General features: G+C 38.7%; 1 protein-coding gene across 3 annotated transcripts in view; it reads left to right on the top strand.

Moving 5' to 3' along the window:
* Positions 1–2523: 2523 nt before the first annotated feature.
* Positions 2524–25202, top strand: part of LOC139937528 (uncharacterized) — a 56397-nt gene continuing 33718 nt past the window's right edge. For all 3 annotated transcript variants that reach the window (XM_071932717.1, XM_071932718.1, XM_071932719.1), the window contains exon 1: positions 2524–3102. In XM_071932717.1, coding sequence (XP_071788818.1) covers positions 2930–3102 — 173 coding nt within the window. In that variant the 5' untranslated portion in view covers positions 2524–2929. The remainder of the gene's footprint in view (positions 3103–25202) is intronic.

The raw sequence follows: 25202 nt of genomic DNA, 5'->3' as shown, positions 1-25202 counted from the left end.
TAATTCTGGGTATCCATGGCTTACCTTGACCAGCTCTGTAAGAACGTGTATAATTTGTAACTTTGAACCCTTACAATCACTTCGCACCAAATGTAGGCCACTTATATTTTACATTTTAGGAGCTTCGGGAGTAAAAGTTCTGCTGAAAAATCTGGTCGAATGTATTCAATATATGCAGTCCATGGATGCATCGATTATTTAATGAGATCGCAGTGGGTGAGCACTCCAAGCGTATTATTGGAAAAAAATGCATAAAATAGTGTTATTGACCTTGTGTGTACGCCCCTATTGACCCTTGTGTATACACACCCCCCCACCCCATCCCACCACTTATCCCACTCCTCTGCACACTTTCTCAAATGCATCTATTTGATAGATTTGTGACGTTCTCCCATTCCTCTAATAACATCCTCCCGTACTCTTTGCATACACTGTCCTCTCGTGGAACTCTCTTGGAGGTTTTTTGGGGGCTTATTTTGATATCATGATCTTAGCACTGAGCGAATTGTCTTATGTTTCCACTGCCTCCATCCCTCCTATAGATCATTGCTCTCTAAGACCATGTTAGAAGAAAATGCTAAGACCATGGAATAAGAAGACTGACCACCACTCACAAGCACCACCATCCACCACCATGTGGTATCCCCCCCCCCCCAACAATTCTTCTTGACAACCCCCCCCCCCTCCTTTGAGCGACCTCTAAATGTTTACCAGCTTTTAATGCTTTTGATGTGGCGATAACATTCCATAGGAATGACGATTCCTCCCCAGCTCCTCAACTGAAAGTATAGGCATCCGGGGCTAGAGCTCCGATCGCTCCGAGGTCCAGAGACGCCCAGGCAGTAGGCATGTAAACCCAGCTAGCGCGGACAGGTCTCTTTAGTCTTGGTGCAAGACGCCCCTGTTCTGTATTTGCGGCAATTCTGTTCGACAACCTGCATGGGTCGTGGAAGTACAGAACGGGGACCTCTTGTACCAAGACTATGAACTGTCTTGATCGATGATGGAAGTAGCCTCGCTCGGTGTATCAGACGACTTGGAACAATAAACACATCGGCCAAGTGAGATATGGTTGTCCATGAGTAATGTTTGGTTTCGAAACTTCTTAAAAACAACATCTTGTTTGGTAATACAAACCGTCATATGTATTTCCCACCAGCATTCTTTAGAGACCGCGTAACTCATGACATCACAATGTTTACGAAAGAACGGAGGAGCCCAGACAAGATCTTTAAAAGGCACTGGACACTATTGGTAATTACTAAAAAATAAATGTTAAAAAACGAAAAAACTCACTTGGTAACGAGCGAGCAATGGAGAGCTGTTGATAGTATAGCACTTTATTTCACTGCTACTAATAATTGGCGGACTTTTTTGAGCAAAGGCTCAAACGACCTTGTAACTTTCTCGACTTTCTCAAAATACCTATTGAATTTTAAATCAAAATTTTGGGGTCAAATCGGCCAAAAATCTGACATAGCATCTTTAAGGCAAACGTGTATTTCCTATATGATTCCATTTTAACGTACAATAATTCTGAAATAATTGATTCTCAATTTGAAAACACGTTTATGCACTGTTCAGATGTTCAAGGCGAAATGGATGGCCTTTCTCCAGGGATCCGTAAACCTCAGTTCTATCAAGGTTGATTGATTACAAGATGAAATGGTCTTTCTATAATTACAACATCCACTCTCTTTGAATGATTTTATTTTCTACATAAATTTTTAATTAAAATGTTTAACTTCGGTGAACAAACATCAAAAAAACAACCTAGTGCAAAAGGAAAAATCCGACCAGACACAGGCACACTTAATGGGGACCAAGTTGATCGCACAATAACTGGTTTTTTCAATTTTGTTTCAGTTCAGTTCATGTTTTTGTGCTCCAATTACGGTCAAAGTTTTACACATCTAGGGAGACTCAATGTTGTTCTATCAGTCAGGAGTTTTTTATATACTTTACTTGTGACTGTTATTGTTATGCCAGGTTAATAGGCCAATTTTGCAATAATATAGCTTTATTTAGTAGCGTTTTAAGCGTTTAATATTTGAACTTGTAACTGATGTAGGTTGACAGCAACAAAAGAAGGGAAAATATATTTATTTGTTTACTCTTTGTTGGTCTCACCTTTCTATCATTGCCTTTTATTACAATCTGCCAACAAAATGTGTGGGAAAAGGTGCCCCACCAGCCATGCAGTCCGTAATCTTCCCAATGTAACGAAATGAATGTCAGCCCCCCCCCCCTCCTTCTTTCATGCCCCCTCCCCCACAGTGCACCCCTCAGTATACCCACCGCTGGTTTTTTATCATTGGTGTCAATTTCTATACATATCTAGCCCGATAAATTAAACATCATGCAGTTCGAACAACTTGTTAATGTTGTCAATTAGTTAGGACTACCCCCTCCCCCATGTGGAGAAAACCCCAACAGCCAATCACACCAGTTCCCCAATGTTGCCCATGCGCACTGCAAATCAGAGTTGCCATTTCACTGGCAGCAGAAGACAGAAAAAGTGATTCACAGAGTGATAGATCTTGGCGAAAGAATCATTACTACGGAGTGTGTTTACATTACTGAATGTTTCCAACGGGAACGTCGGCATTTTTATTTATGATAGACGGCAGGTTGCAGCCCCCATCGTGTAAGCATTTCCTTACACAACAAGCAGATACTAGGCCTACGCTACTGAGGTACTCTTCGGGGCAGGCTAAACAGCTTCTTCTCCGGAAGGATGTGGCAATTGAGAATCACTGTCGACTAGTAATAAAGCTCTCTGCGTACTCTCCCCCTACCATCGGATGGACCACCACATGTGATTAAAAGAAGGAGCCTTTCCCCGTGTGGTTTGATTCCCACGCGGCACGGGACACCGAACACAACGTGAAACTGATTTTTTCTGAGCGTAGCTTGAGTGACTCCACTCATGGGGGAATATTGTTCACAACACGGCAGCAGTCTTGGTCGTCGTGGAAGGACAAGGTTGATAGCAGACATGGGTCTGTCGTCTTGTGTTGTCTTCGTGTTTCTGGCAGTTTTTACCGCCGTGGTTTCTTGCAGGGATCCCATTGCCGGTGGAGAAAACGTCTGTTCTTACATGTGAGTACACTCTATCCGTTGTTAGTTTCCAGTATACTATTTATCACAAGTTCTCTAGTAAAAATTCAAGTCATATAGGCCTACCATTATTGAGGTAGAAATGCATATAGGCCTATGCTACCTTTATGCCACTCTCATACTTACTTCCTTGCTTCCATCGAGAAACCCAGACAGTTTCATGTCTACCTTTTCCTTGATAAAAAATTACCTTCACTCCAAAAAAAACAAATCCTTGATTTTTAGTCACTGCCGTGACAAACAAAAACCGCAAAACATATTATTGAGGAGACCGGGATTTTAAGCTGTTTCCCACATTGCGGCTCGCGAAGTTATCATAAACTTACAGCAAAGGACGATGTACTTCTTTGGTAATGTCAACCCCATTCGTGTCTTTATTTTCTTCTAAGAACTTAAAGAAGAGGTTTGTGTGCCAACTGTTGTGGTGAACATAAACCAAGAGGTTGGTGTGCCAACTGTGTTGTGAACATGTTACACAGCCCCACGTTGTCGATTATGATATTGGCAACCAACATGTTTTTCTCAATTAAAAATTGGGACAACGTTAGATTTGTCTGTCTGGACTATATCCATGTCCCCATCAAAGGGTCACGTTTCTGTGCCATAGCTTGTGTATGCGTTTAGTATATACACAGACAGTGCCATTAATTTGGAGTAACTCTACTTCCAGTTGGGTATAGCCAGCCAGCAACGCACGCATAGTTTTTAACAACTGCGGCATGTATACGCAATTGTTCAATCATTGTTCAATCACACAAAAACAACTTCACTGGGACAAGATCGTCCAGATTAGCTGGGAGTTGACAAAAGCAAATCAACAATACATCATATCCTTCCTTATGTTTATTATTACCATGGTATTGCATAGTGTGGGCAATAGGTCGTAGTGCTCGAGTTTAACAAGAAGACGAAGTCATTCATTTTTTATAAGAGACTGCTGTATCATTACATGAAAGAAGTAAAGATTAGGCATAGTCAAGGTTTCAGCCAAGATTTTGTAAAAAAGGGTGTCCTCATTTTCGGGCAGGTTTAAAATTGGGACACCCAATTTTTAAACTGTGTGTCCAAATTGTACTCACCCAAACCGTGTAGTGTGTTCGATTAGCAAAAGAACATAATAGAACATTCGAGGAATTTTTAGTCAATTCCTAACTGTGTCATTAAAGGCAGTAGACACTATTGGTAATTACTCAAAATAATTATTAGCATTAAAACCTTACTTGGTAACGAGTAATAAAACATTGTGAGAAACGGCTCCCTCTGAAGTAATGTAGTTTTCCAGAAATAAAGTAATTTTCCACGAATTTGATTTCGAGACCTCAGAATTCGTTTCTGATGTCTCGAAAATAAGCATCTGAAAGCACACAAATTCGTGTGACAATGGTGTTTTTTTCTTTCATTTATCTCGCAACGACAATATTGAGCTCAAATTTTCACAGATTTGTAATTGTACGCATTATGTTGAGATACACCAAGTGAGAAGACTGATCTTTGACAATATTACCAATAATGTCCAGTGTCTTTAAAGGTACTATACACAATTAGTAAGGAATAAACAACATCATTGTTTAATTTTAATATGAAAGCTTACTGGTATGAAGTTCATACTAAAAGCCTTTTTTTTCTCTATAAAAATATTACTCGTTGAAATCAAGTTATGTTCGAGAAAACTGTATCAGAAAAACTATAACAAAAGTTACTCTGGGCAGCTGATTTCAGTTGTTGTTACAGCCCAAATTAAGGAAAATGTGTTTACATCTTAAAACATGGTTTAATCACTAATTTCTCCTGACCCATGACACAACGGACCCACGCTCAAAATTTTCACAGGTCAGCTATTTCATGGTTGATCACACAAAACATAAACATTGTCTACGACTGTTTTGTCAACTTGTCCGATCCTTGTAAGGGAAGGTAACCATTTTGTAGTCACTCTTAAAATCTATGGCACAAAAACTTAGTAGGAGGCCTACAGCAGCTTTCGATAAAAAATAAAGCAAATATGAAGAAAAAAAATCACTTCGAAAAAATGCGGTTATGTATAAAGAAAAACAGTTTTTGTACTTGGATATAGTTATTTCAAAAACGCGACCAAAATAAAGCTTTCAGATATAAGTTTTATTGATTTATATAGGTTGAAAACAGTCGATCGGTTTGAAAAACCAAAGGTATAGCCCCCACATTAAATTTAAGCCGACATTTTACAATTATTTTTTTGTTATTTCATGTAATGATTGATCACACAAAACATTCACACTGTCTGTGACTTTTGTCAGTATCAACGGATCCTGTGGACAATTACGACAGTAACTGTAAATGTTATAGCGGTACACCGTAATATTCAGAGAATAATTATTATAAAAAGTTCGGTGTATATTACATTGTGGTGTGCCAGGATATACCAACTAAAAACTTACCTTGAACCCACCTGTATTAAATAACCTATTTCTCGTTCCGGGGCTATTATCTACCGCAAAAAGAAAGTTATTTAAAACTCGTTACCAACATAGCGACTATTTGTTTCCCCTAACATTAATCCGCATCGGGGTATACTGCGTGGGATACAGACTTCCTACACGCGTGTGCCAAGTTGCCGCATTCGTTTCTTCTAGATTATCATCCATAACCTGGAAACAAAATCTGAAATCCTTTAAAGGCACTGGGCTCGTTTGGTAATTGTCAAAGATCAGTATTCTCACTTGGTGTATCTCAACATATGCACACAATAACAAAGATGTGTAAATTTCGACTAAATTTGTCATCGAAGTTGCAAGGGAATAAAGAAAAAAACATCCTTGTTGCATTACTTTGTGTGCTTTCAGATGCATACAAAAAGGCTTCAGCTAATTATTATTACTATTTTAGTGAGACAATTACTTTTTTCTCAAAAACTACGTTGCTTCAGAGGGAGCCGTTTCTAACAATGTTTTATACTTTCAAAACCTTGAGTAATTACCAATAGTGTCCAGTGCCTATCAATCCGGGGATTATCAAAAAGTTATTTAAATTATCATAACAATTACTAAAATTACAAACTGATCACAATAATTACTAGGAAAAACCGTTGGTGCCATCACCGATTTTTTTTAAAGAAATTTATTTTATTTTATTTTTCAATTAGCAGTTTCTTTTTAGCAGTGATTTTTTCAGAAGCCGGCTTTATTTTAAAATGCGCTTTTTTTTCAAAAGCAGTAAATTTTATTTGTCTTAATTTGTACATCAAAATATAAATATAATTGATTTGGCCAGTGGACCACCGTTCAGGGACAACACTGCACACAACAAAAAGCTCTGGGCCTACACGTTTCCACTTTTTACATCATGTAATACACGGTGACACAATCCTGACTGAATACTTATAATATTGCATAAGGACACAAACCTAACAGGAAAATATCACATGTGTTATTCAATTCCTTTTTTGATGGATTTATGATTCGACACTGTCAGGAAATGCCCCGATATGTTCCAAGTCATCATTTTTGAAAAACAAGTGACATGTTCTGGGTGTCTTTAATCTCATATATAACTGACAAGCTCACAGGAAGTGCTCGGCCATATTATTGCAAACCCATCTTGAACTTTCGGTACTTTTTCTAACATCATCTTCCTTACCTTCTTAAAAAAAACATAATCGTTTAAAATTGCATGGATGTGTCTAATTGGTCAAGGACGCCACTTCAGGTCGGATATTGCACACCACTTTAATTGCTAACTTTCACGATCCGTGTCTAATCACTAATTTTGGGGGCAAAACAGTCATTTCTGTTAAATACTTCCGACCTGTAGAGTTTAAGTCATACTTGGTAGACCCCGAAAAGACTACGCCATTTCGTATTTTTTTTAATCCGAAAGCATGCTTATTATAAAGATGGTAATGTTGGTACCTGCGAAATCATTTCGTCCTAAATGCCCCCCTCCCTCTCCGTTAAATATAAATCAATGAAAGTATGTCTACAAATCTCGTGCGGCTGATCTCACCTCGATTGACTTTATTAGGTATCAAAATACCGTGACAGTTTTTAGCTTTGGGTAAAAAAAAAACTTAAAACAAATTTTGGCGACTTTTAAGGTATCTTTTTTGATCATTTTCGTCTTGCAATTCTTGAAAAGTGATCATTTTAGAAGATGTTCATTTGGGTGGTATTGTTTGTTATAAAATTGTGAGGATCGAGTGTTTATGACGCAGTTTTCAAACTAAAAGTTATGTTTCGCTCTATAGATGGGGGCGCTGTTTCATGACGTCATAACAGGATGTAAAACGATCAATGCAGTTGTACATTCCCTTATTCCACAAACCCATCAATATCTTACAATTCCAATAACACCAGGATTTAGTAAATACCGTAAATTCCTCCATGGTAAATCCAACATGTTCATGCATATAAAGCAACGAGCTGGTAGCAATTCGAAAATTTTGGTGGGAATGTTTGGCTTATGTAAAAGGTATTGGAAATCCATGCAACATTCTTTACAAATATTAACTACGTCAATAACTGTTAACTTATAAGGCAGCCTACGTAATTACAGTAAGTAATTGGGTCAGGCCCCACGGGACCCGGATGCAAGTTAAGTCTGACCCGGAAGTGTTTAGAGTTTATGTCAAATTGTCCTGAAAAACGTTGTTTATGTGCATTTATCTACATGAATGTTCTCCATAGCTGGGAGTATTCCGGGGTGTGATAGGACGCAATTTCTGACTGGAACAGACATGTTGTAGATTACAGAATAAAATTAGTTAATTTCGTTTGACAGTACACTCTTTAAAAAAAGGACAATGAACGCCACTCACAACGATGGTAATAGTAAGACAATATGATTTATGATTTTCTCATGATTTAAGTGTCACAGTTCTCATTGCCATCATGTCAGAAGACTCTTTGGCAACGGTTTTCCCGCGACGCAATCTTGAATTTCTTTAAGTGCGGCAAATTAATTCAATAAATTCGATGTTTGTCACCGATTCGTTTTATTGCCGCACTTTTGTCGCGCGAAAATCATTTGAATTCGACACGGCAAAAGTGCGAGGTTTAGCGCAGGCCAAATTTAGATGTCGAGACAGTAATAACAGTTCAAAACCAGCTTGGTTCCATTGGAATTTAAGGGTTCCTTTTCACGTCGTTAGTGATGTATATTCGCCCAGATTATAAATAGATTACACTCATTAGTCAGAGTGTGGATTTGACCTAGCCCCGATTTCATAAAGCTGTTAAGCAAAACGAGTTTACTAATTAACTTCTTGAATCCTACTTACAAGCGAAACTGTGAGCAGTAGCAGACGCATTACGTGACCAGGGCCCAATGTCATAGAGCTGCTTAGCATAACAAACTGCTTAGCATGAAAATTGTTGCCTTGATAAAAACAGGACTACCAACCAAATAAAATTTCCACGTGATTTTATGGATAAGCAAACGACAGCTGAATACCAATAACAAGCAGTATGCAATAAATGGAAATTTTGTTGATAATCCTGTTTTTATCAAAGAAGAAATTCCATGCTCAGCAAAGTTTTGTGCTTAGCAGCCCTATGAAATTTGGCCCTTTTATTTTTGTTGGCACTCTTGTTCTGGAGAGCAAGATAGGTTTTCTGTTCTTCTTTTTATGTGTTCAATCACCTCTGTGAATTCGGGCCCTATGTCCAATTTTAGTAGAGCTGCTTAATATGCAGACAACATTAAGAGTTTTTATGTAGAGTTTTGTCCCTGTTCCTCGGCAAGTAGACACTGAATTCCGCTTAAACTTCCTTTTCCACGGGCAACTTTTATTGTATCTTTATTGATAAATAATTGGCGTATAAATCACTATCTAAGACACTGTAAAGGTTTGGTATTTCAAAGACATGTATGCTCTCATGGTGTGTCCAAACAGCAAGCATATTATGCTTCAAACAAGAAACCTGTGAAAATTTGGGCTCAATATTGGTTATCGAATTTGCGAGAGAATCTAAGAAGAAGAAAAAAATTGTTTCACAAGTGTGTTTGCGTTCATCTGCAAAATAAGTATTTTATTATTTGAAGGGGAAGTTACCTCTTTCGCAAAAACTACGTTACTTCAGATGTTTCTTACGATGTTTTTTACCAGCAACAGCTCTCCATAGCTCCTTACCAATAAGTTGTTCTATTCTAACAATTATTTTTAGTAATTACCAATAGTTTTCAGTGCCTTAAATTTGGCCTCAAAAAATCTATGACTCTAACTCTAAGACAGGTAAACTAATTTAAAGGGCAGAGGTCAATCTGAAGTATTAATACTGATGGAGATTTCTGGTTTGGTTGCACGTCTACTGGAATCTTGTGTTTTCTTAGCGTGTACGATGGGCCGGATGCTCGGTATATTTTCTTGAGGAAGACTAAACTTACCGGGATCTATTTCTTTAAAGTGGGAGGAGTAGGTCTAAAGCGAGTTGATGACTGGGAAGGGATTTGTACGTTGAACCATGGAGGAAGGAAACCCCCATGGTTGACCCCTTAATGGTTGAACCCGAAAAGACGGAAAGGTTCTGTTTACTTCGACCTATATATATATATATATATATATATATATATGCTGAGCGGGGGTCTTACCTCCCAAACCTCTTCATTATTTTCTACACTGCAAAAACTAGGGTTTTAAAATTGACACAATGGGTTGTCGTCACATAATTATAGTTATCCAGGAGAGAATCAATATTAACATAATTTGGGGGTTAAAGGAACACGTTGCTTTAGATCGGTCGAGTTGGTCTTTGAAAAGCGTTTGTAACCGTTTGTTATAAAATGCATTTGATTAGAAAGATATTGTGAAAGTAGAATATAAAGATCCACAAAAGTATCACTCGAAATTGCGTGGTTTTCCTTTTGCCTCGTCGACTAACACTGTCGGCCATTTATGGGAGTCAAATTTTTTACTCCCATAAATGGCCGACCGTGTTAGTTCGCAAAGTAAAAGGGAAACCACGCAATTCCGAGACAAATACTTGTGTGTGGATCATTGTATTCTACTTATAAATCATCTTTCTAACATGTGGATTTTATAACAATGGTTGCAATCGCTTTTCAAAGACCAACTCGACCGATCCAAGGCAACGTGTTCCTTTAACATAACAGTGAGGTAGTTTTGGAAGAAATATTTTTTTAATTTAAAACCCTTTATATATCATGAAGGTGGACATTTCAACCCCGTGCTTATTATGGTGTAAGGTTTTTATATACAAAACTATGTAAATATTTGTTCTTTGTTGACAATATCAGTGCTGTCAGTTTTAACACCCCAGTGTTTTGCAGTATACCCTTCCATGAAATTCCCAATGCTGTAATTAAAATGTAGGTTAATATTGCAATTTTATCTCTTGAGTGTCCTCTCCTTAATTGATCGGGAATTGTAGTTTCACATTTTGATAAAACCTGTTTCTTTAAACACCTTCCGCGGGGAATGAAGTGGCTTGGTGTGGCAATGTACCTGCTGCCTTCATGATTTCTTACATAATTTTATATTTTGTTTAATGTTCAACGAACTCCCAACTTCCTGTAAAACCTTTCACCCGAGTCCACCCACGAAAACATACACTGGCTACCGGACGTGAATAGATACAAACCCATATAATGATATCCTAAGTAAAATAAGTTCCATGTCCTATATAAACTCAGAGATTGTAGAACGGAACAAACATATTGTGTGTTCCAGAAACAGAATAACAGTCACCCAAGTCATACCTGTATTCCCCCAAAAACATGAACTGCGGTCTGAGCAACAGCATGGTGATGTCATTGAGTCCGAAATAGTTAGCAAGAGAATTTTAGCAATAAAGCACAGCCACCGATTTCACGAAATTGTGCGCAACTGAATCTACCTGCACAACCTGTATTGCTTATTAGTTGTGCACCACTAACACCAAGAAATATCGCACGTGTGTGCGGCACCTAAATGTAGCCCGAGCCCTAAATGTAGCCTGACCTAGGTCCGGGCTACATCTAGGTACATGTTTGGGGCCACACACGTGTGGACCTAATGCAGGTGTGTGAAATCGGCTGCAGAATAGTTAGCAACACAACAGTATTCTATAGCCCGCTAGAGCTATGAATGGTGTTCTAGGATATGACACAGAATGATCTTCTAATTTCTATAACACAGAGCCACAATGGTGTTCTATCATAGAGCCCAGCATATGTAAGCAACATATTCTAAATTAGCCAATAATGGAGTTGTAGCATAGCCCAGAAAGGTGTTCTAAAACAGATCCAAGAATTATAGTTTTACAACAGTGGTGTGCCATACATAGCATGTATCTCAGGACGGTGTTCTAGAATGGCGTTCGAGCACAACGCCCATACTTGCGTTTTATAAAATAGAGTCCAAAATGGTGTTCTAGCCCAGAGCCAAGAATGGTGTTCTGGTTTCATGACGTTCTGGTTTGCCATCGAGATAAAAAGCGTGCATGAAAGAAAAAAAAATGTGCACAAGTTTCTTAATTGACTGTAATCCGTTGTTTCTGGAAAACGTGACTGCATAAACTTCTTTCACAATGCGACTTCAAATTTGAAACATTGGTGTATTGTGTTTGATGGACTAAATAGACTTGAATGTTATCCAACTGTATCAGGAACTTGCAGACAGGTCCATGTTAATTATGGGTCATAACCTTTGTCGTGTATAGCCAGCCACAGCAGAGATCACAGAACGGAACACGCGTGACAGTGATGTGGTTCCACTTTGTTGGCGTCTGTGTTTTACTTTGGAAAACGTTTTTTTTCCCGGATAAAAGAACTGGACCAAACAAGTGCTGCTATTTTTCACATTATGCCGGTCTTGATTAAGCCACTTTTTTAATGCATAATCGACGAGGAATGGCATTGATAAAAAGCGAGGGCAAGGGTTTTTCAGCTCGAGTTGGAGTTGGAGGTACTTTTTGGAAGGCCTGGAAATAGAATTTTTTTTCTTTCAAACATAAGAGTATATGCTTACGAACAATAAAACAATTTTTTTAGTAATTGTTTGTCACGATTTATATGTTTAAAAAATATATAAAGTTGTTTGGGGGCTGACTCCGCCTACCCCTTTTGTGACGTCAATCGAGGCAGACTTTGCCTGCAATGCGTATAGTAAACACACGTGCAAAGTACATGTACGTCCAAGTCGTGAGTTGGTACATTTCAAAAAGTGTTTTTCTGCATTCAGCAGCAATACACCTGGTCGGCATTGCCGGAAAAAACAAAAACAATTTTTTTTAAACGTACAAACTCACGACTTGGTCCGTACATGTACTTTGCAATTGTGTTTACTCTACGCATTACAGGCAAAGTCTGCCTCAAATGACGTCACGAACAGCGCCTTCTCGGGTCGGGGTCTACTCTTAAATTTGTAAATAGCATAAGAACTGATTTTTTTAAAACCTTAGTTAACTGTTTATTCACATTCCACTCATCAAAACACATATATTAGTGACAAAAGCTTTATTTTGAAAAAATACCATTTCCAGGTGACTTTAAGCGTGTTGTAGCTGGGGTTTGGAAATTATAAACAAATAATTGTTGACCTTTTCTGAAATGCATGATGTCAGCCAGAAGAAAAACAAGCAAGTTTAAATTTTGCGAAAATGTGACCATTTTCATTCAATTTATGTTTAACTTTTTCTCATTTTTGTAATTTTTTGAATGAACACTGAATAACTTTGACCCCTCGGGTCCAAATGACCCGGATCCTATAGTCAATGAAGTCTGACTCATTTAAAATCTCAAACATGTATTGGCCTAACTTTTTGTGTTTAGAAATAACGTCAGATGGGTGATTTTGTAAACTAATTATGTTGCAAGCGAACTTCAGAAAGGTTCGTCCAGTGGCCGGGCCTCCAGTGAAATATTTCTGTCATAAATACCATTGCGTATTTCGATCTGCCAAAAACCGAAATAATGATTTGTTGAACTTGCCCAAAGTGCAGGGCAAAACATGAGTGGTTTGTTTGTTGGTGTTTTTACACAAAAAGAATATCACCGAATTGGAAGGCTGGTTGTGTGTTTTAAAACCAGGGTAAACGCATTTACTAACAGATAATCTGTATACAGTGTGCAGTTGGATGCATCAAGAAAACCCGTCTACTCAAGGAATACCTTTAAACTTGTGTCTGATATGCCAATCATCATCGAAGAGTAAATCAAATCTATTCCGGGCGTGGTGCCCCCGTTGCATCGTCCATAAATCTAAGGCTACGCTTGGAATGGGACTGTCTGATGAAGAGACGTACATAGTTTTGTAATGGAGGTGAACAGATTTGGGCGGTTTTTCCTCCAATGTCATCTTTCATCAAGGTCCGATGACAACTGCTTCAGCAAGAAATAGTCCTTCACAATTTTCAGCTGAGCGAACATTTGCAGGGTAACACTCACAAATAGTAGGCATACATGTGACACGATATTTTGGATGGTAACCGAATCCTGGCAAGCACAACTATTCAGTGCTTATAGCTACTTTTTGTTCTGAAGCAACTCTTTGAAATTAGGCATTGGTTTACAAAGAGATGGTCTGGGGTTCAAGTCCAATTGGGTCTCAACATTGCTCAATGTATTTGGTTGAAGTTTGCTCAACATTGCTCAATGTATTTTGTTGAAGTTTGCAGAAATTTTGAAAATTTCGATCGAACATTTTGCCAAAAATTTGGCCGTCCGTGCCAACCAACGCGGTTTAATTATCCATAACAGATAAGGTCTTTACAGTCTGCAAGGGTCTTAGGCCGCTGGGTCTTATGCCAATTTCAAGGGAAATCTTTTTAAAGGCACTGAACACCTTTTGTAATTGTCAAGGACCAGTATTCTTAGTTGGTGTATCAAAACATATGCATAAAATAACAAACCTTTGGAAAATTTGATTCAATTGGTCATCGAAATTGCAAGACAATGAAAAAAAAGGAAAATACCAAAGTTGCACAAAATGTGTGTGCTTTCAGATGCCTATTAAAAGGCTTTCAGGCCTGAAGTCTTTTAATATTTAAGTGAGAAATTACCTCTTTCTCAAAAACTATGTTACTTCAGAGGTAGTCGTTTCTCACAAGGTTTTACAGCTCTCCATTACCAATTATGTCTTTATGGCAACAATTATTTTGAGTAATTACCAATACTGTCTAGTGCCTTTAACAGAACTCCGAGACGCGACGCTTTCCCACGTTGGAAATTGTTTATATCTAAGAAGACACCGAGCGTATTTTCTTTTCATTTTGATTTACCGTTAATGAATTTGAAAAATGTCCCCCTTAAAAATAGCCTTTAGACGCATTTCTGACTGAAATCAGAGTTGGGGTCCGTCCTTGTATAATACAAAAACAAAAATGTGAAATGCCGCCGGCCTGGAGCAAGGATTTATGCCTATACCTGCAGTAACATTCATGTACTGTATCATTATACATAACTTGGCCATCAGCATTACACACATACCAACCAGACCCCTTATTAAAGGTATGATGTAGGTTTGGGAACGATTAAGAAACTGAAAGCTCACTTTTAAAATCATGGTACAGCAGCGCTGAAAGGGTAACATAATGGGGCACAAATGTTTGTCTAGGGGAGCACTTCTGGCCAATTAAAACTGTAGAGTCCGTCTGCGGTTTTTTCTTAAAGCCATTATACACTTTCGGTTAACAGTATTGTCCAAGTCCCACACTTCGTGTATCACAACTTATATATAAAATAACAATCCTGTGAAAATTTAGGCTCAATCGGACATCGGAGTCGGGAGAAAATAACGGGAAAACCCACTCCTTTTTTCGCGCGTTTCGCCGTGTCATGACATGTGTTTATAACAAATCCGTAATTCTCGTTAACGAGAATTTATATTGTTTTACCGTTTTCTCAAAAAGTAAAGCATTTCATGGACTAATATTTCAAGAGAAGTCTTTCACCATTACCTTCTGTGAACCCTGTAAATTATTTGTAAATCTGTGAACTTTTTTTTTTTTTTTCTGTACCGAAAGGGTCCAATGGCTTTAAAGACAACCCACTTTAAGCGTTCTTTTAACGCTATATACTTTTGTTTGTAGTCTGCCTGTGGAGGACAGTATAAACAAGTACAATGTATTCATGTATACATAAATATTATCCAAAACACCGTGGTCAAGACGTTAACCAATGTTTGTACGAGAGAGATTGGTTGTTTTTCCGAGTTCTCTTGGTGGGAAGATCATTCAAACAAACAAACAAACAAATAAACACACGAGAAATATTCCCCAAGACACTGAACATTCTATCTTAAAGCTTATAAAATGTAACTTTTTATTGGAGTAATATTTCATCTCAAAAGTCCATATTTTAGGTGGGGATCTGGATGAGGGGTCGCGGATATCGATTGCTCCCCCCCCCCCCCCCCCCTACGAAACTGTGAAACAGTATCAAAACTTATGACTACAAAATGTAACTGTCATGCTGTTTTAGTGTGTGTGTGACATTGTCCTGAACTCCAGCATAACACCTGCGATAGGCCAACTCCTTAAAATAGAAACTTGCCAAAGTATGCAGTTATACAAGAAAATGCGGACTTTCCTGCCCCTGTCATTCACGAACGGCCTCATTTGTGTTTTAGCCCCCAGGCCCCCAGGCAGTTCCTTCTTAAAAAATAAGTTCACCCGGAAACTCGTACTAATAAACTTGGAGTCTCTTTTGTTTCGACTCGAAGATGGTTGATGTAACGGATACCAGTCGAGGGTACAGGGATACAACAGGTTGACGATAAAATCTCCACTACTCTGTGACAAACCATGTTATTTGACATGGCTGCATTGTTCTGGATAGCGGATTCTCACATCAAAAATGGTCACAATCTATAATATGTGATAACATCCTTGCTCTGGAACTGTGCAATGTTAATAACAAGTAAAACCTACTAGGCTGAGGAAAAAACTAATCGAGGATGCAGGGCTAACATGTTGACGATAAAACCTCCACCATTTTTTGATAATGCTGTTACAAAACCATAATTTGTCCAGGCATGAAGCCTTTTATTCTAGGCTATGAAGCGCACACATTTGTGCAACGAAGGGTGTGTTTTCTTTCATTAATCACTTACAGCTTCGGTGACCAATTGAGTCCAAATATTTACAGGTTTGTTAATTTAGATGCCTGTGGGAATACACCAAGTCAGAATATTGTTCTGTGACATTTACCAAAGGTGTCAAGTGCCTTTAATAAGTGATAACATCCTCGCCCTGGAACTGTTCAATGTTAAGAAGAAGTATAACCTATACTCGGCTGAGGAAAAAACTAATCTAAAGAAATTGAGTTTTCTTGATCTGTGGCTAATTGTTAATTCAGGCTGTTGGGAGAATATAAATAGCCCTCAGGAAGTGGCACATTTGTGAAAATATGTAGGACATAAGTTTTACAAGTTGCACGTATGCCTACGAGTATTTCGAAACACAGTTGCCTGTTAAATAATTGTATGTTATCGTACAGAATCGAGAAACCAGGGTTCACCCGTGTACTTAGTCAGTGAGTAGCCAGAAGGACTAAGTTGTCATTTCACTGGTCCACAAGCTGGTCCATGTATTAAACGCATTGGGCAATATTGGTAATTGCTCAAAATAATTATTATCATAAAACCTTTCTTGGTTACGAGTAATGGGGAGATGTTGTTAGTATAAAACATTGTGAGAAACAGCTCCCTCTGAAGTAAGGTAGTTTTAGAGAAAGAAGTAATTTTCAACGAATTTGATTTCGAGACCTCAGATTTAGAATTTGCGGTCTCGAAATCAAACATCTGAAATCACACAACTTCTAGTGACAAGGGTGTTTTTTCTTTTATTATTATCTCGCAACTACGATGACCAATTGAGCTCAAATTTTGCACAGGTTTGTTATTTTATGCATATGTTGAGATACACCAAGTGAGAAGACTGGTCTTTGACATTTACCAATAGTGTCCAGTGTCTTTGAGGAATTTTCTTGTAACAGTGTCATTTATTTGAGACTTGAGTTTGAAATCATGAACATTCCAATCAGTGGTTTTACACAACGATGGTGAGCAATGTTACTTGGACATTATTTTGACTCACCGGGTCCTCAAAAGTTATCTGGCCAGCGAACCGCTGACAAAGAAGAACGCTCGGAACACATTGCGACTCTGTACCCATAACTCATCTTCCAGGATAAATTTTGGAGCTTCTCTTTTTCAAGAAGCACCCAGCCAATATTGCTAGATAATAGAAGCAGCCGACTTTGAAAGTCAAGTAATTAGAGTCGGTGTTTTCGTATAATGCAGTTCAAGTGCCTGGTTGAGCATGTTTAGTGCATCGTGTCAATAAGCAAATTCACCACGTAGATCCTTATGGTAACCTTAGGCCGTGTCCGAAACGGCGACTTCGGCTACAGCTACGGCTAGATCGCGCGCGTCTGCCTATTCTTCAACACTGGTAGACGCACTGATCTAGACGTAGCTGCAGCCGAAGTCGTCGTTTCGGACACGGCCTTAATTCTGGTACGCATATTTTTGTTGTGCTTAACAACGACTTGTCATGCTTAACCAACTCTTTAAAATTGGGCCGAGATCATGTTAGACATTTCAAAGTTTCTTACAGATTGACAACACGCTAGTCGGGATATCATCTTAGGATGTGAGGTTCAATTAACGTCTCTGGCTGAAGCGTCGCTCAATTTATTTTGGGCAGCAACCAACAGTGTGTTTTCCCCCTTTCTTTAAAAGAAACAATTTCAGGTGTTGATGGTGGCGGATATAAGGGGCGGTACAGGGGTGTACGTGTCTGAAAGCGGGGTGCGTATACAATCTGCAATCAATGTACAAGTATAAAACTGAGTGCATTAAAATAGCATAAATCGTTTACATTAAGGACCATGTAATGTTATTTTTGTTCCTCTCTTGTAAGATTGTCGTATCGTTTAGAATAATCATTATAAATAAGGACCAATAAGTGAACCCTGTTCCCCCTTGCCCAAGAGCTCTTAAACGTAAATACTTTAACAAAAAACCAGAAACCAATTGTTTAGAAGACTCACTGTAAAGGGCCAAACAGCATGCCCTGTGTAACACCTGGCGAACCACGTAACCTATTGTTCCCTCGTAGGTTGACACTTGTAACGTCACGCGAGACAGTTAAAAGCTTAGCAACCCAACCCCACCCTAAACTTGTATCAAGATCATAATCTATGCAACAGAACCTATTGTTCCTACTTGTGGGCGGACACTTGTGACATCACTCCAGACAGAACAAAGCTATGCTGTCAGCCTTTAGCCCCACCCAAAACTTATGCCAAGATTATAATCTGCATAACAGATGACCAGGTGTCAAAAACAAATCATCTTTTTAGTGACAACAGTGTGTGACACCATGCAGGAAAGACACTCATCGATAATGTTATGAATGCATTACACGACATGTATTAAATGCCATTATAACCTATAGTCCCCGTATGGGTTTAAGTGGTCTTTTAAGACTTAAGTTACTTTTCAGGGACAATGTGAACAATTTCTTCAACCAAAAGACCAAGACATCGTACCTTTACTTTATTTTAGGGGTTTCTGTTTTAGAGGATATAATTGATTAGTGTAATTATTGCTGCCATTCAACTTGCATTGTGGGTTTTTGCAGAGGGAAATTTTGAATCACATACCAGCTGTTGTGGGTTCAACGTTAACACACGGATACTCATTGAGTATAAGATCCGCTATGATTCAGTGCAACAGGCGCAACAATGTTATCTCAGGGAAAAAACGGTGAATGAATAGACCCCCTTGCAATAGACCCTTATCACGCTGTCACCATCTTGGTCATGTTCCATGTTTCCATCGCATGAGAGCTAACATTCATTGTGCAAACATGGCACCAGACTATTATGTCGTCCAGCCTCAGTTTGGTTACAATCAGTTGGAATGGAGTAAAATTAAGATGACCACACCGTGATAAAGGTCTATTGCCGTCGTGTTTGATGAAACGAGTAAGTGTTAAAAAGCTATCATTGGCAGGGAGTCGTTCGCAGTGCGTACACGCGTGCACTTTTCCATGGTTTTACATCAAAGATGGTGGTCACTATCGTCATCAATGGCGCAATCCGTCCGTCCAAAGGTTTCTTGCCGGCTTTGGTGAATTCTTAACATTTAAAGTATAAATATATGGTTTTCTAACCAACTTAGATCTATGATCAGACTACAAAACAGGGCCCAATTTCACAGAGCTGCTTAGCAAAGAATTATGTTTAATTCCTTTCTGCTAAGCCACAATAGGCAGGATACCAGTCACAGATTTTACATATGACATGGTACTTTGGCTGGTAACCTTATTCTCGTTAACATAACTTTGTTGTGCTCAGCTACTTCTTGAGTGTAAGCAGCTCCAAGAAATTGGGCCCATCGGTTTCCATTCGCTATGCAGTGTCGTTACCATGACTTGGGGGCTTTTGAAGCCCCCCCCCCCCCGATCCCTTATTAGAACTCGACACTAAAATGAGATCAAGGCTAATGAACTATAATTATGGATAATTACCTGATAAGACACTGAGGAAGAAATAATACTTGTATTCGAGTGTTTGTTTACTTAACAATACAATCATAATGTTGGGAAGGAAACGCTCGCAATCGGAATTTTCAGTATTTCCTGTTTGTGGGTGAAGTTCAACACACGCCAAAACAGCAACATGTTCGGATACAGCTGGCAACCGCAAATCCACGTTGTAGTTATTTAGAATAATTTAGCAAAAAAATACAATATATTCTTTTATTGGAAGAGAGTAAGCACGCACGTGTTAGCAATGGTGTCAATGCTACAGGCGCTGTACCTTATCTTGATTCAAGAGAGTATGCGTACCGGTGCCATCAGGTTCTTTTCCAAAAACATCAATGTGGACACCTTATAGCTTGATTCTTCATGAGATGAGGTGCCACTTGGAGCAAAAGTTTCCCATGTTTACCTTTGCCGTACCTTAACTTGATTCAAAGAGGATATAGGTATTCCTGTGGAAGAAAATTGTACAGGAAAATTGTCTTGTTTTTTAAAAGAGGAGAGGTACGCCAGTGGTAGCAGTTTCACCATTAAAATATGATAATGATGTAACATATGTTGATTCAAATAGAGCAAGTACTCCAATGGTAGCACTTTTGCAATTAATTTACCTAAACTGTATACCTTATTTTGGTGCAAAGAGAGTTGGTATTCCAGTGGTCCAAATTTTACCATTAAACCATTTATGTACATTGTCTTGAATCAAAAGAGTATGTATTTCAGTTTCATCATTAGACCAATCTGTACATTATGACTATCTTGATTCAAAGAGGGTATGTAAGCAAGTGGTAGCAGTTCTTACCACTAAACCCTTGTTCAAAGAGAGCAATAGTACCAATGCTGAACCCTTGTTCAAAGAGAGCAGTCATATACATAGAAACAAGAGTGTTAGAAGGCAAGACACTTTGTTTTTGCAAAACATAATGTATATAGTACTTCAAAAGTTCATGTAAGTTTTGAAAACCCGAGGGGCTAAACATTAATTTGAGGAGACTGCATTGGGTCATTATGATGGAACGAAAATGACTTCTCATTTGACATGATAGCCCTCGATCATGTCAGCTAGGTAGCCTGTGAGACTGCGTCTATGAAATATTTTTTTATAGGTTTTCCTTCCGAGTAGCTAATTGAAACTGACACAAATGTCGCTCATTAATTTGAGGAAATGTGTATGCCCTATGATTGTGGCAGAGCCTTATATAATTCATCTGGGATAGACAGTTTGGGTGTACGTGAGCAGACACCAGGGGGATGTACACAGTCGGGCAGATGGTATTACCTTGGGTTCGAGGTCGTGTGGTGTGCCACGTGATTGGACAGATGTGGGAACGAGGAAGAGAAGTTTACTAAACCGGGTTAACAATTTTGTTTTCTGTACATCAAAAGTGCCAATCTCGTAGTGCTTTTCAATGGGGAAAGTTATTTTTCTAAATCGATTCAAAAAAGGGAATCTTTTAACGAAAATATGGAACAATTTTGATGATTGCAATTCTGTACTACAGAAAGAAAATTGGATCCGGGTAAACCCTTCATACTGTTTGTCTCCCCTATAACTAGAATAGAAGACCTGCAAAGCAACAAATTTAAATGGGGAGGTTTATGTCGACTAAGGGGAAGTCTAAAAATGGCAAAAGGAAGAAATGTTGATTGCTTATTAGATTATCTTCGGCAGCCATTCAATCATACATAACAAGTAGACCTTAAAACAAACCAGGACTATCATGTACATGCAGAAAGGTGTTTTGGAGCAGTGATCAAAGATTTTTAGAACGTCTACTTTTATAATATTCAACTAAAGTATTGAATCAAAGTAAAAGTGTCCCGTCCGTTATGGATAACATAAAATCCATCAGGGGTGCTACATTTTTTCTTCTCTTTTCTGTTTGTATGTATGTTCTTATTTTCTGTACTTGTTTACCCGTGAAATTAATGAATGAAATGAAATTAAAGACACTGGACACTATTGGTAATTGCCAAAGACTAGTCTTCACAGTTGGTGTATCTCAACATATCAATAAAATAAGAAACCTGTGAAAATTTGAGCTCAATCGGTCGTTGAAGTTTCGAGATATTTATGAAAGAAAAAACACCCTTGTCGCACCATGGTCACACGAAATTGTGTGCTTTCCAGATGCTTGATTTCGAGACCTCAAATTCTAAATCTGAGGACTCGAAATCAAATTCGTGGTTCTTTCTCGAAAACTACGTCCTTTCAGAGGGAGCTGTTTCTCACAATGTTTTATACTATCAACAGCTCCCCATTCCTCGTTACCAATAAGATTTTGTGCTAAACAATTATTTTGGGTAATTACCAACAGTAACCACTGCCTTTTAATATGAAAAGTGGGAAAATTGTACCTTACAATCTCCATTGCCTCATCTTGGATGACCGAAGAAGTGCTACATCAAATGAACTGAGACTTTCAAATGTTGTATTTCTGGCAAACACGCTGCTATGCTCTCTTTGAATCAGGATAAGGATCAAAATTACCTCATGAACGTTCATCTTTGATAATAAAACAACATTTGGTGTTTTATTGTACAAACCATCCACATTGTTACTGCAACTAGTGAAAAATGACATCGAACTGAGCTTGCTCGTGATATGCATTTTCCACAGCATACACTCGCATGATCGCATACACGGTTGGTACTAATTACGCCCTTTAAAATTCCACTTTTTTAAGTGCAATTAAAATTGGCAGTTTAGTGATGTTAACTAAGGTTTCTACATGGTTTCTTGGCAATTCATTTCAGTTACATTACATTTGCTCTTTAAAAGAAACAACTGTTAGCCACCTGACTGTAAAACATGACACGCATGAAGAGGAAAAGGGGGTTGGGAATGTTTATTAGCGCCCGGTGTATCTCTATATATACCCGACCTATAAGGGGAGGGGGCGACAGGGGGATCGAGTTTTCTCAGCTTTCCGTACTTGATAGAGAGCAAGGAGATTGGAACAGGTGTCTCACTCGTCTTGGTGTCAATCCTGAGGGAGAATGTTAGGGCAGCTGAAGTTAATGTGATTTTAGAATGTTGGTCGTTTGATAAATCGATTCGGTGAGGGATATACAGCTTCTGAGCTTTTCTTATACAGCTTCTATAAGTTTGTATTCTGTAGCTCCTAAGTTCGTTATCTTGTAGTATAGGTGGGTTCCTGAGCAAGAATGGGTTCAATGACTCTCTTGAATAGCCGTGCATCTGTAATTTTTGGGTGCTTTGTAATGTGGTGCTGTTTATAAATTGTCTTCTGTTTTCTGTTTTAAACCTTTAAATATATATTAATTTTGGTTTTTTACCCATAAACCGATGTGTGTTAGCACTGTATACTCAGTACTTTCCCGAGTCCTGTGAAAAGATATCACAGGCATGTTACTCGGGTGTGATTCGAACCCACTGCTCTAGAATTGCAAGGGTCGTGGGTTCGAATCCCACCCGAGTAACGTTAACATGCCTGTGATATTTTTTTCACAGGACTCGGGAAAGTACCGAGTATACAGTGCTAACACACATCGGTGTACGGGTAAAAAACCAAAATTAATATTCTTTATCCCCGATGCAAATTTACCATCTCTTATAAATGTATATTGTTTTTGTATTTTGCTGATGTGCGTCATCAGATGCGAATACAGAATCATGAACCGAACTGAATTACAACTATATATGCTTTTATCATACAGCTTCTGGGGTCGATTTCACAAAGAGTAAGGACTAGTCATAACTTAGGACTAGTCTTATTAGAGATATCAAAAATGTACAGCTAGTCCTAAGTTAGGACTAGTAACTCGAGATAAGACTAGTCCTAACTCTTTGTGAAATCCACCACAGGACTTTTATTCCACAGCTTCTAATATGCTTTTATACTCTACGGCTTCGTACAGACCTTTAATGTTAAATGTCACGACATCGAATGGTTTTGGAATCTTATAAAAAAAACATTCGAAGGGTATCAAACACACTGGCATTTTACATCATTTTAACTTGAGGGTAGGGAGACTTGTGATGTTTTTCCCGTTTTCATAACGACATTTAGTGGATCACAACACTGAATTTGACCTATAGAGCTCCTCTTTAACATAGAGACCAATGGGTATTTAAAGACAATGAACACTCAACCTCGGCGGTGTACTTAATAAGAACATAATTTATATGATGAAAACCCTTTCCAATTATACCAAAAAGGGACCACGCAACTTTGCCCTCCATAGCCTCAGTTTGGGCATAACCAAGCAAAAATGGCCGAGGTTGAACTTGATCAGCAGCGTTGAAAGTGGTAAAAGATTACCGTGATATGAAACTTGGTGTGGTTCCAAAATAGATTTGTCACTTCCAATATCAAATTTTGAAATTCCTTTGGCATTGGTAGATGTTAATTAATGTGATGAATCGCTTGGCTCATTTGTTGATACAGACACCTCCCTGGAAATCCATCATAATGAGCTGAAACTCACAGTCATAACGTAGTTTCTTTAAAGGCACTGTACACCTTTCGTAATTGTCAAAGATTTGTGTATCCCAACATTTTTATGCATATTAAAAAGAACAAATCTGTGAAAAGTTTGACTCAATTGGTCATCGAAGTTGCAAGAGAATAATGAAAGAAAAAACAACTTTGGTCCCCATTGATCGGTACCAAGTAAGTTTTTATGCTGAACATTATTTTGGGCAATTACCTATAGTGCCTAGTACCTTTAAAAACTGACCACACTGTACTGTGTGTGACTCACAGTCTGTGGCATTATGTTCCCTTTCTACTCGGTTTGCACACAAGGTGAGACGAACGTCACTTTCAGGGTTTTGAATCATTGTGGCCGATCGGTCTAGCTATGGTTCACCGGACCCACGCTTTGGTGCTGCCAGCAGCAGAGTATGGGTTCTTATCCCGGTCATGACACTCAACCACATTTGCTTCGTAAGTAGTTGGGAAGGTATTACATTCTGCTCTGCGTGAGCAGGCATCCTGGTGGATGCTATCCATGCCTATTTCCTTACGGACTGTGAAAGGGGTAAGCAGGTTCCCCTGGTGGCAGTTGATTTGAGTCGGTATCCCAAATCAGTTAGTTGTAGCCCTCACGTTAAGGTGCACGGCCGTCCGGTCTTGTGATGATAGGCGAACTGTCACAACGTCATGTTATCTGTAATTTATTGATGCCTTTTGCCATTTTGTGACCGTTTGACCACGGTGGTTTGACTTTCTGTTCAGCAATTCTTCTGTTCACACTCCTGGCTATTTTTCGCCTGGACAACATTACCAGGGGTGGATTTCACAAAGGTAGTCCTAACTTAGGACTAGTCCTAGGCAATGCTAAGAAATAGGACTGGTACTAAGTTAGGATGAGTTACTGGTCCTAACTTAGGACTGGTCCTATCTCTTAGCATTGTCTAGGACTATGTCCTAAGTTAGGACTACCTTTGTGTAATTCACCCCTGGCCATCCCTATTCTGTGTTTCCTTTAAAACCCGTTGTGTGTAATATTTTAAATGCGAGGCTTTTCTCTCTGCCCCTGAAGTTTGACATTTGGTTCTCTGTATAATGGATGTGTCCGCCACATGCACGGGCGTCATATGTCACCAGATGTCATTTGTACTTTGTTAAGTAGGCCGTCGAGTTCAGG

This window comes from Asterias amurensis, chromosome 5, assembly GCF_032118995.1.
Source record: "Asterias amurensis chromosome 5, ASM3211899v1".
In the NCBI taxonomy this organism is placed as follows: Eukaryota; Metazoa; Echinodermata; class Asteroidea; order Forcipulatida; family Asteriidae; genus Asterias; species Asterias amurensis.
This window is presented reverse-complemented; position numbering and strand designations above follow the sequence as displayed.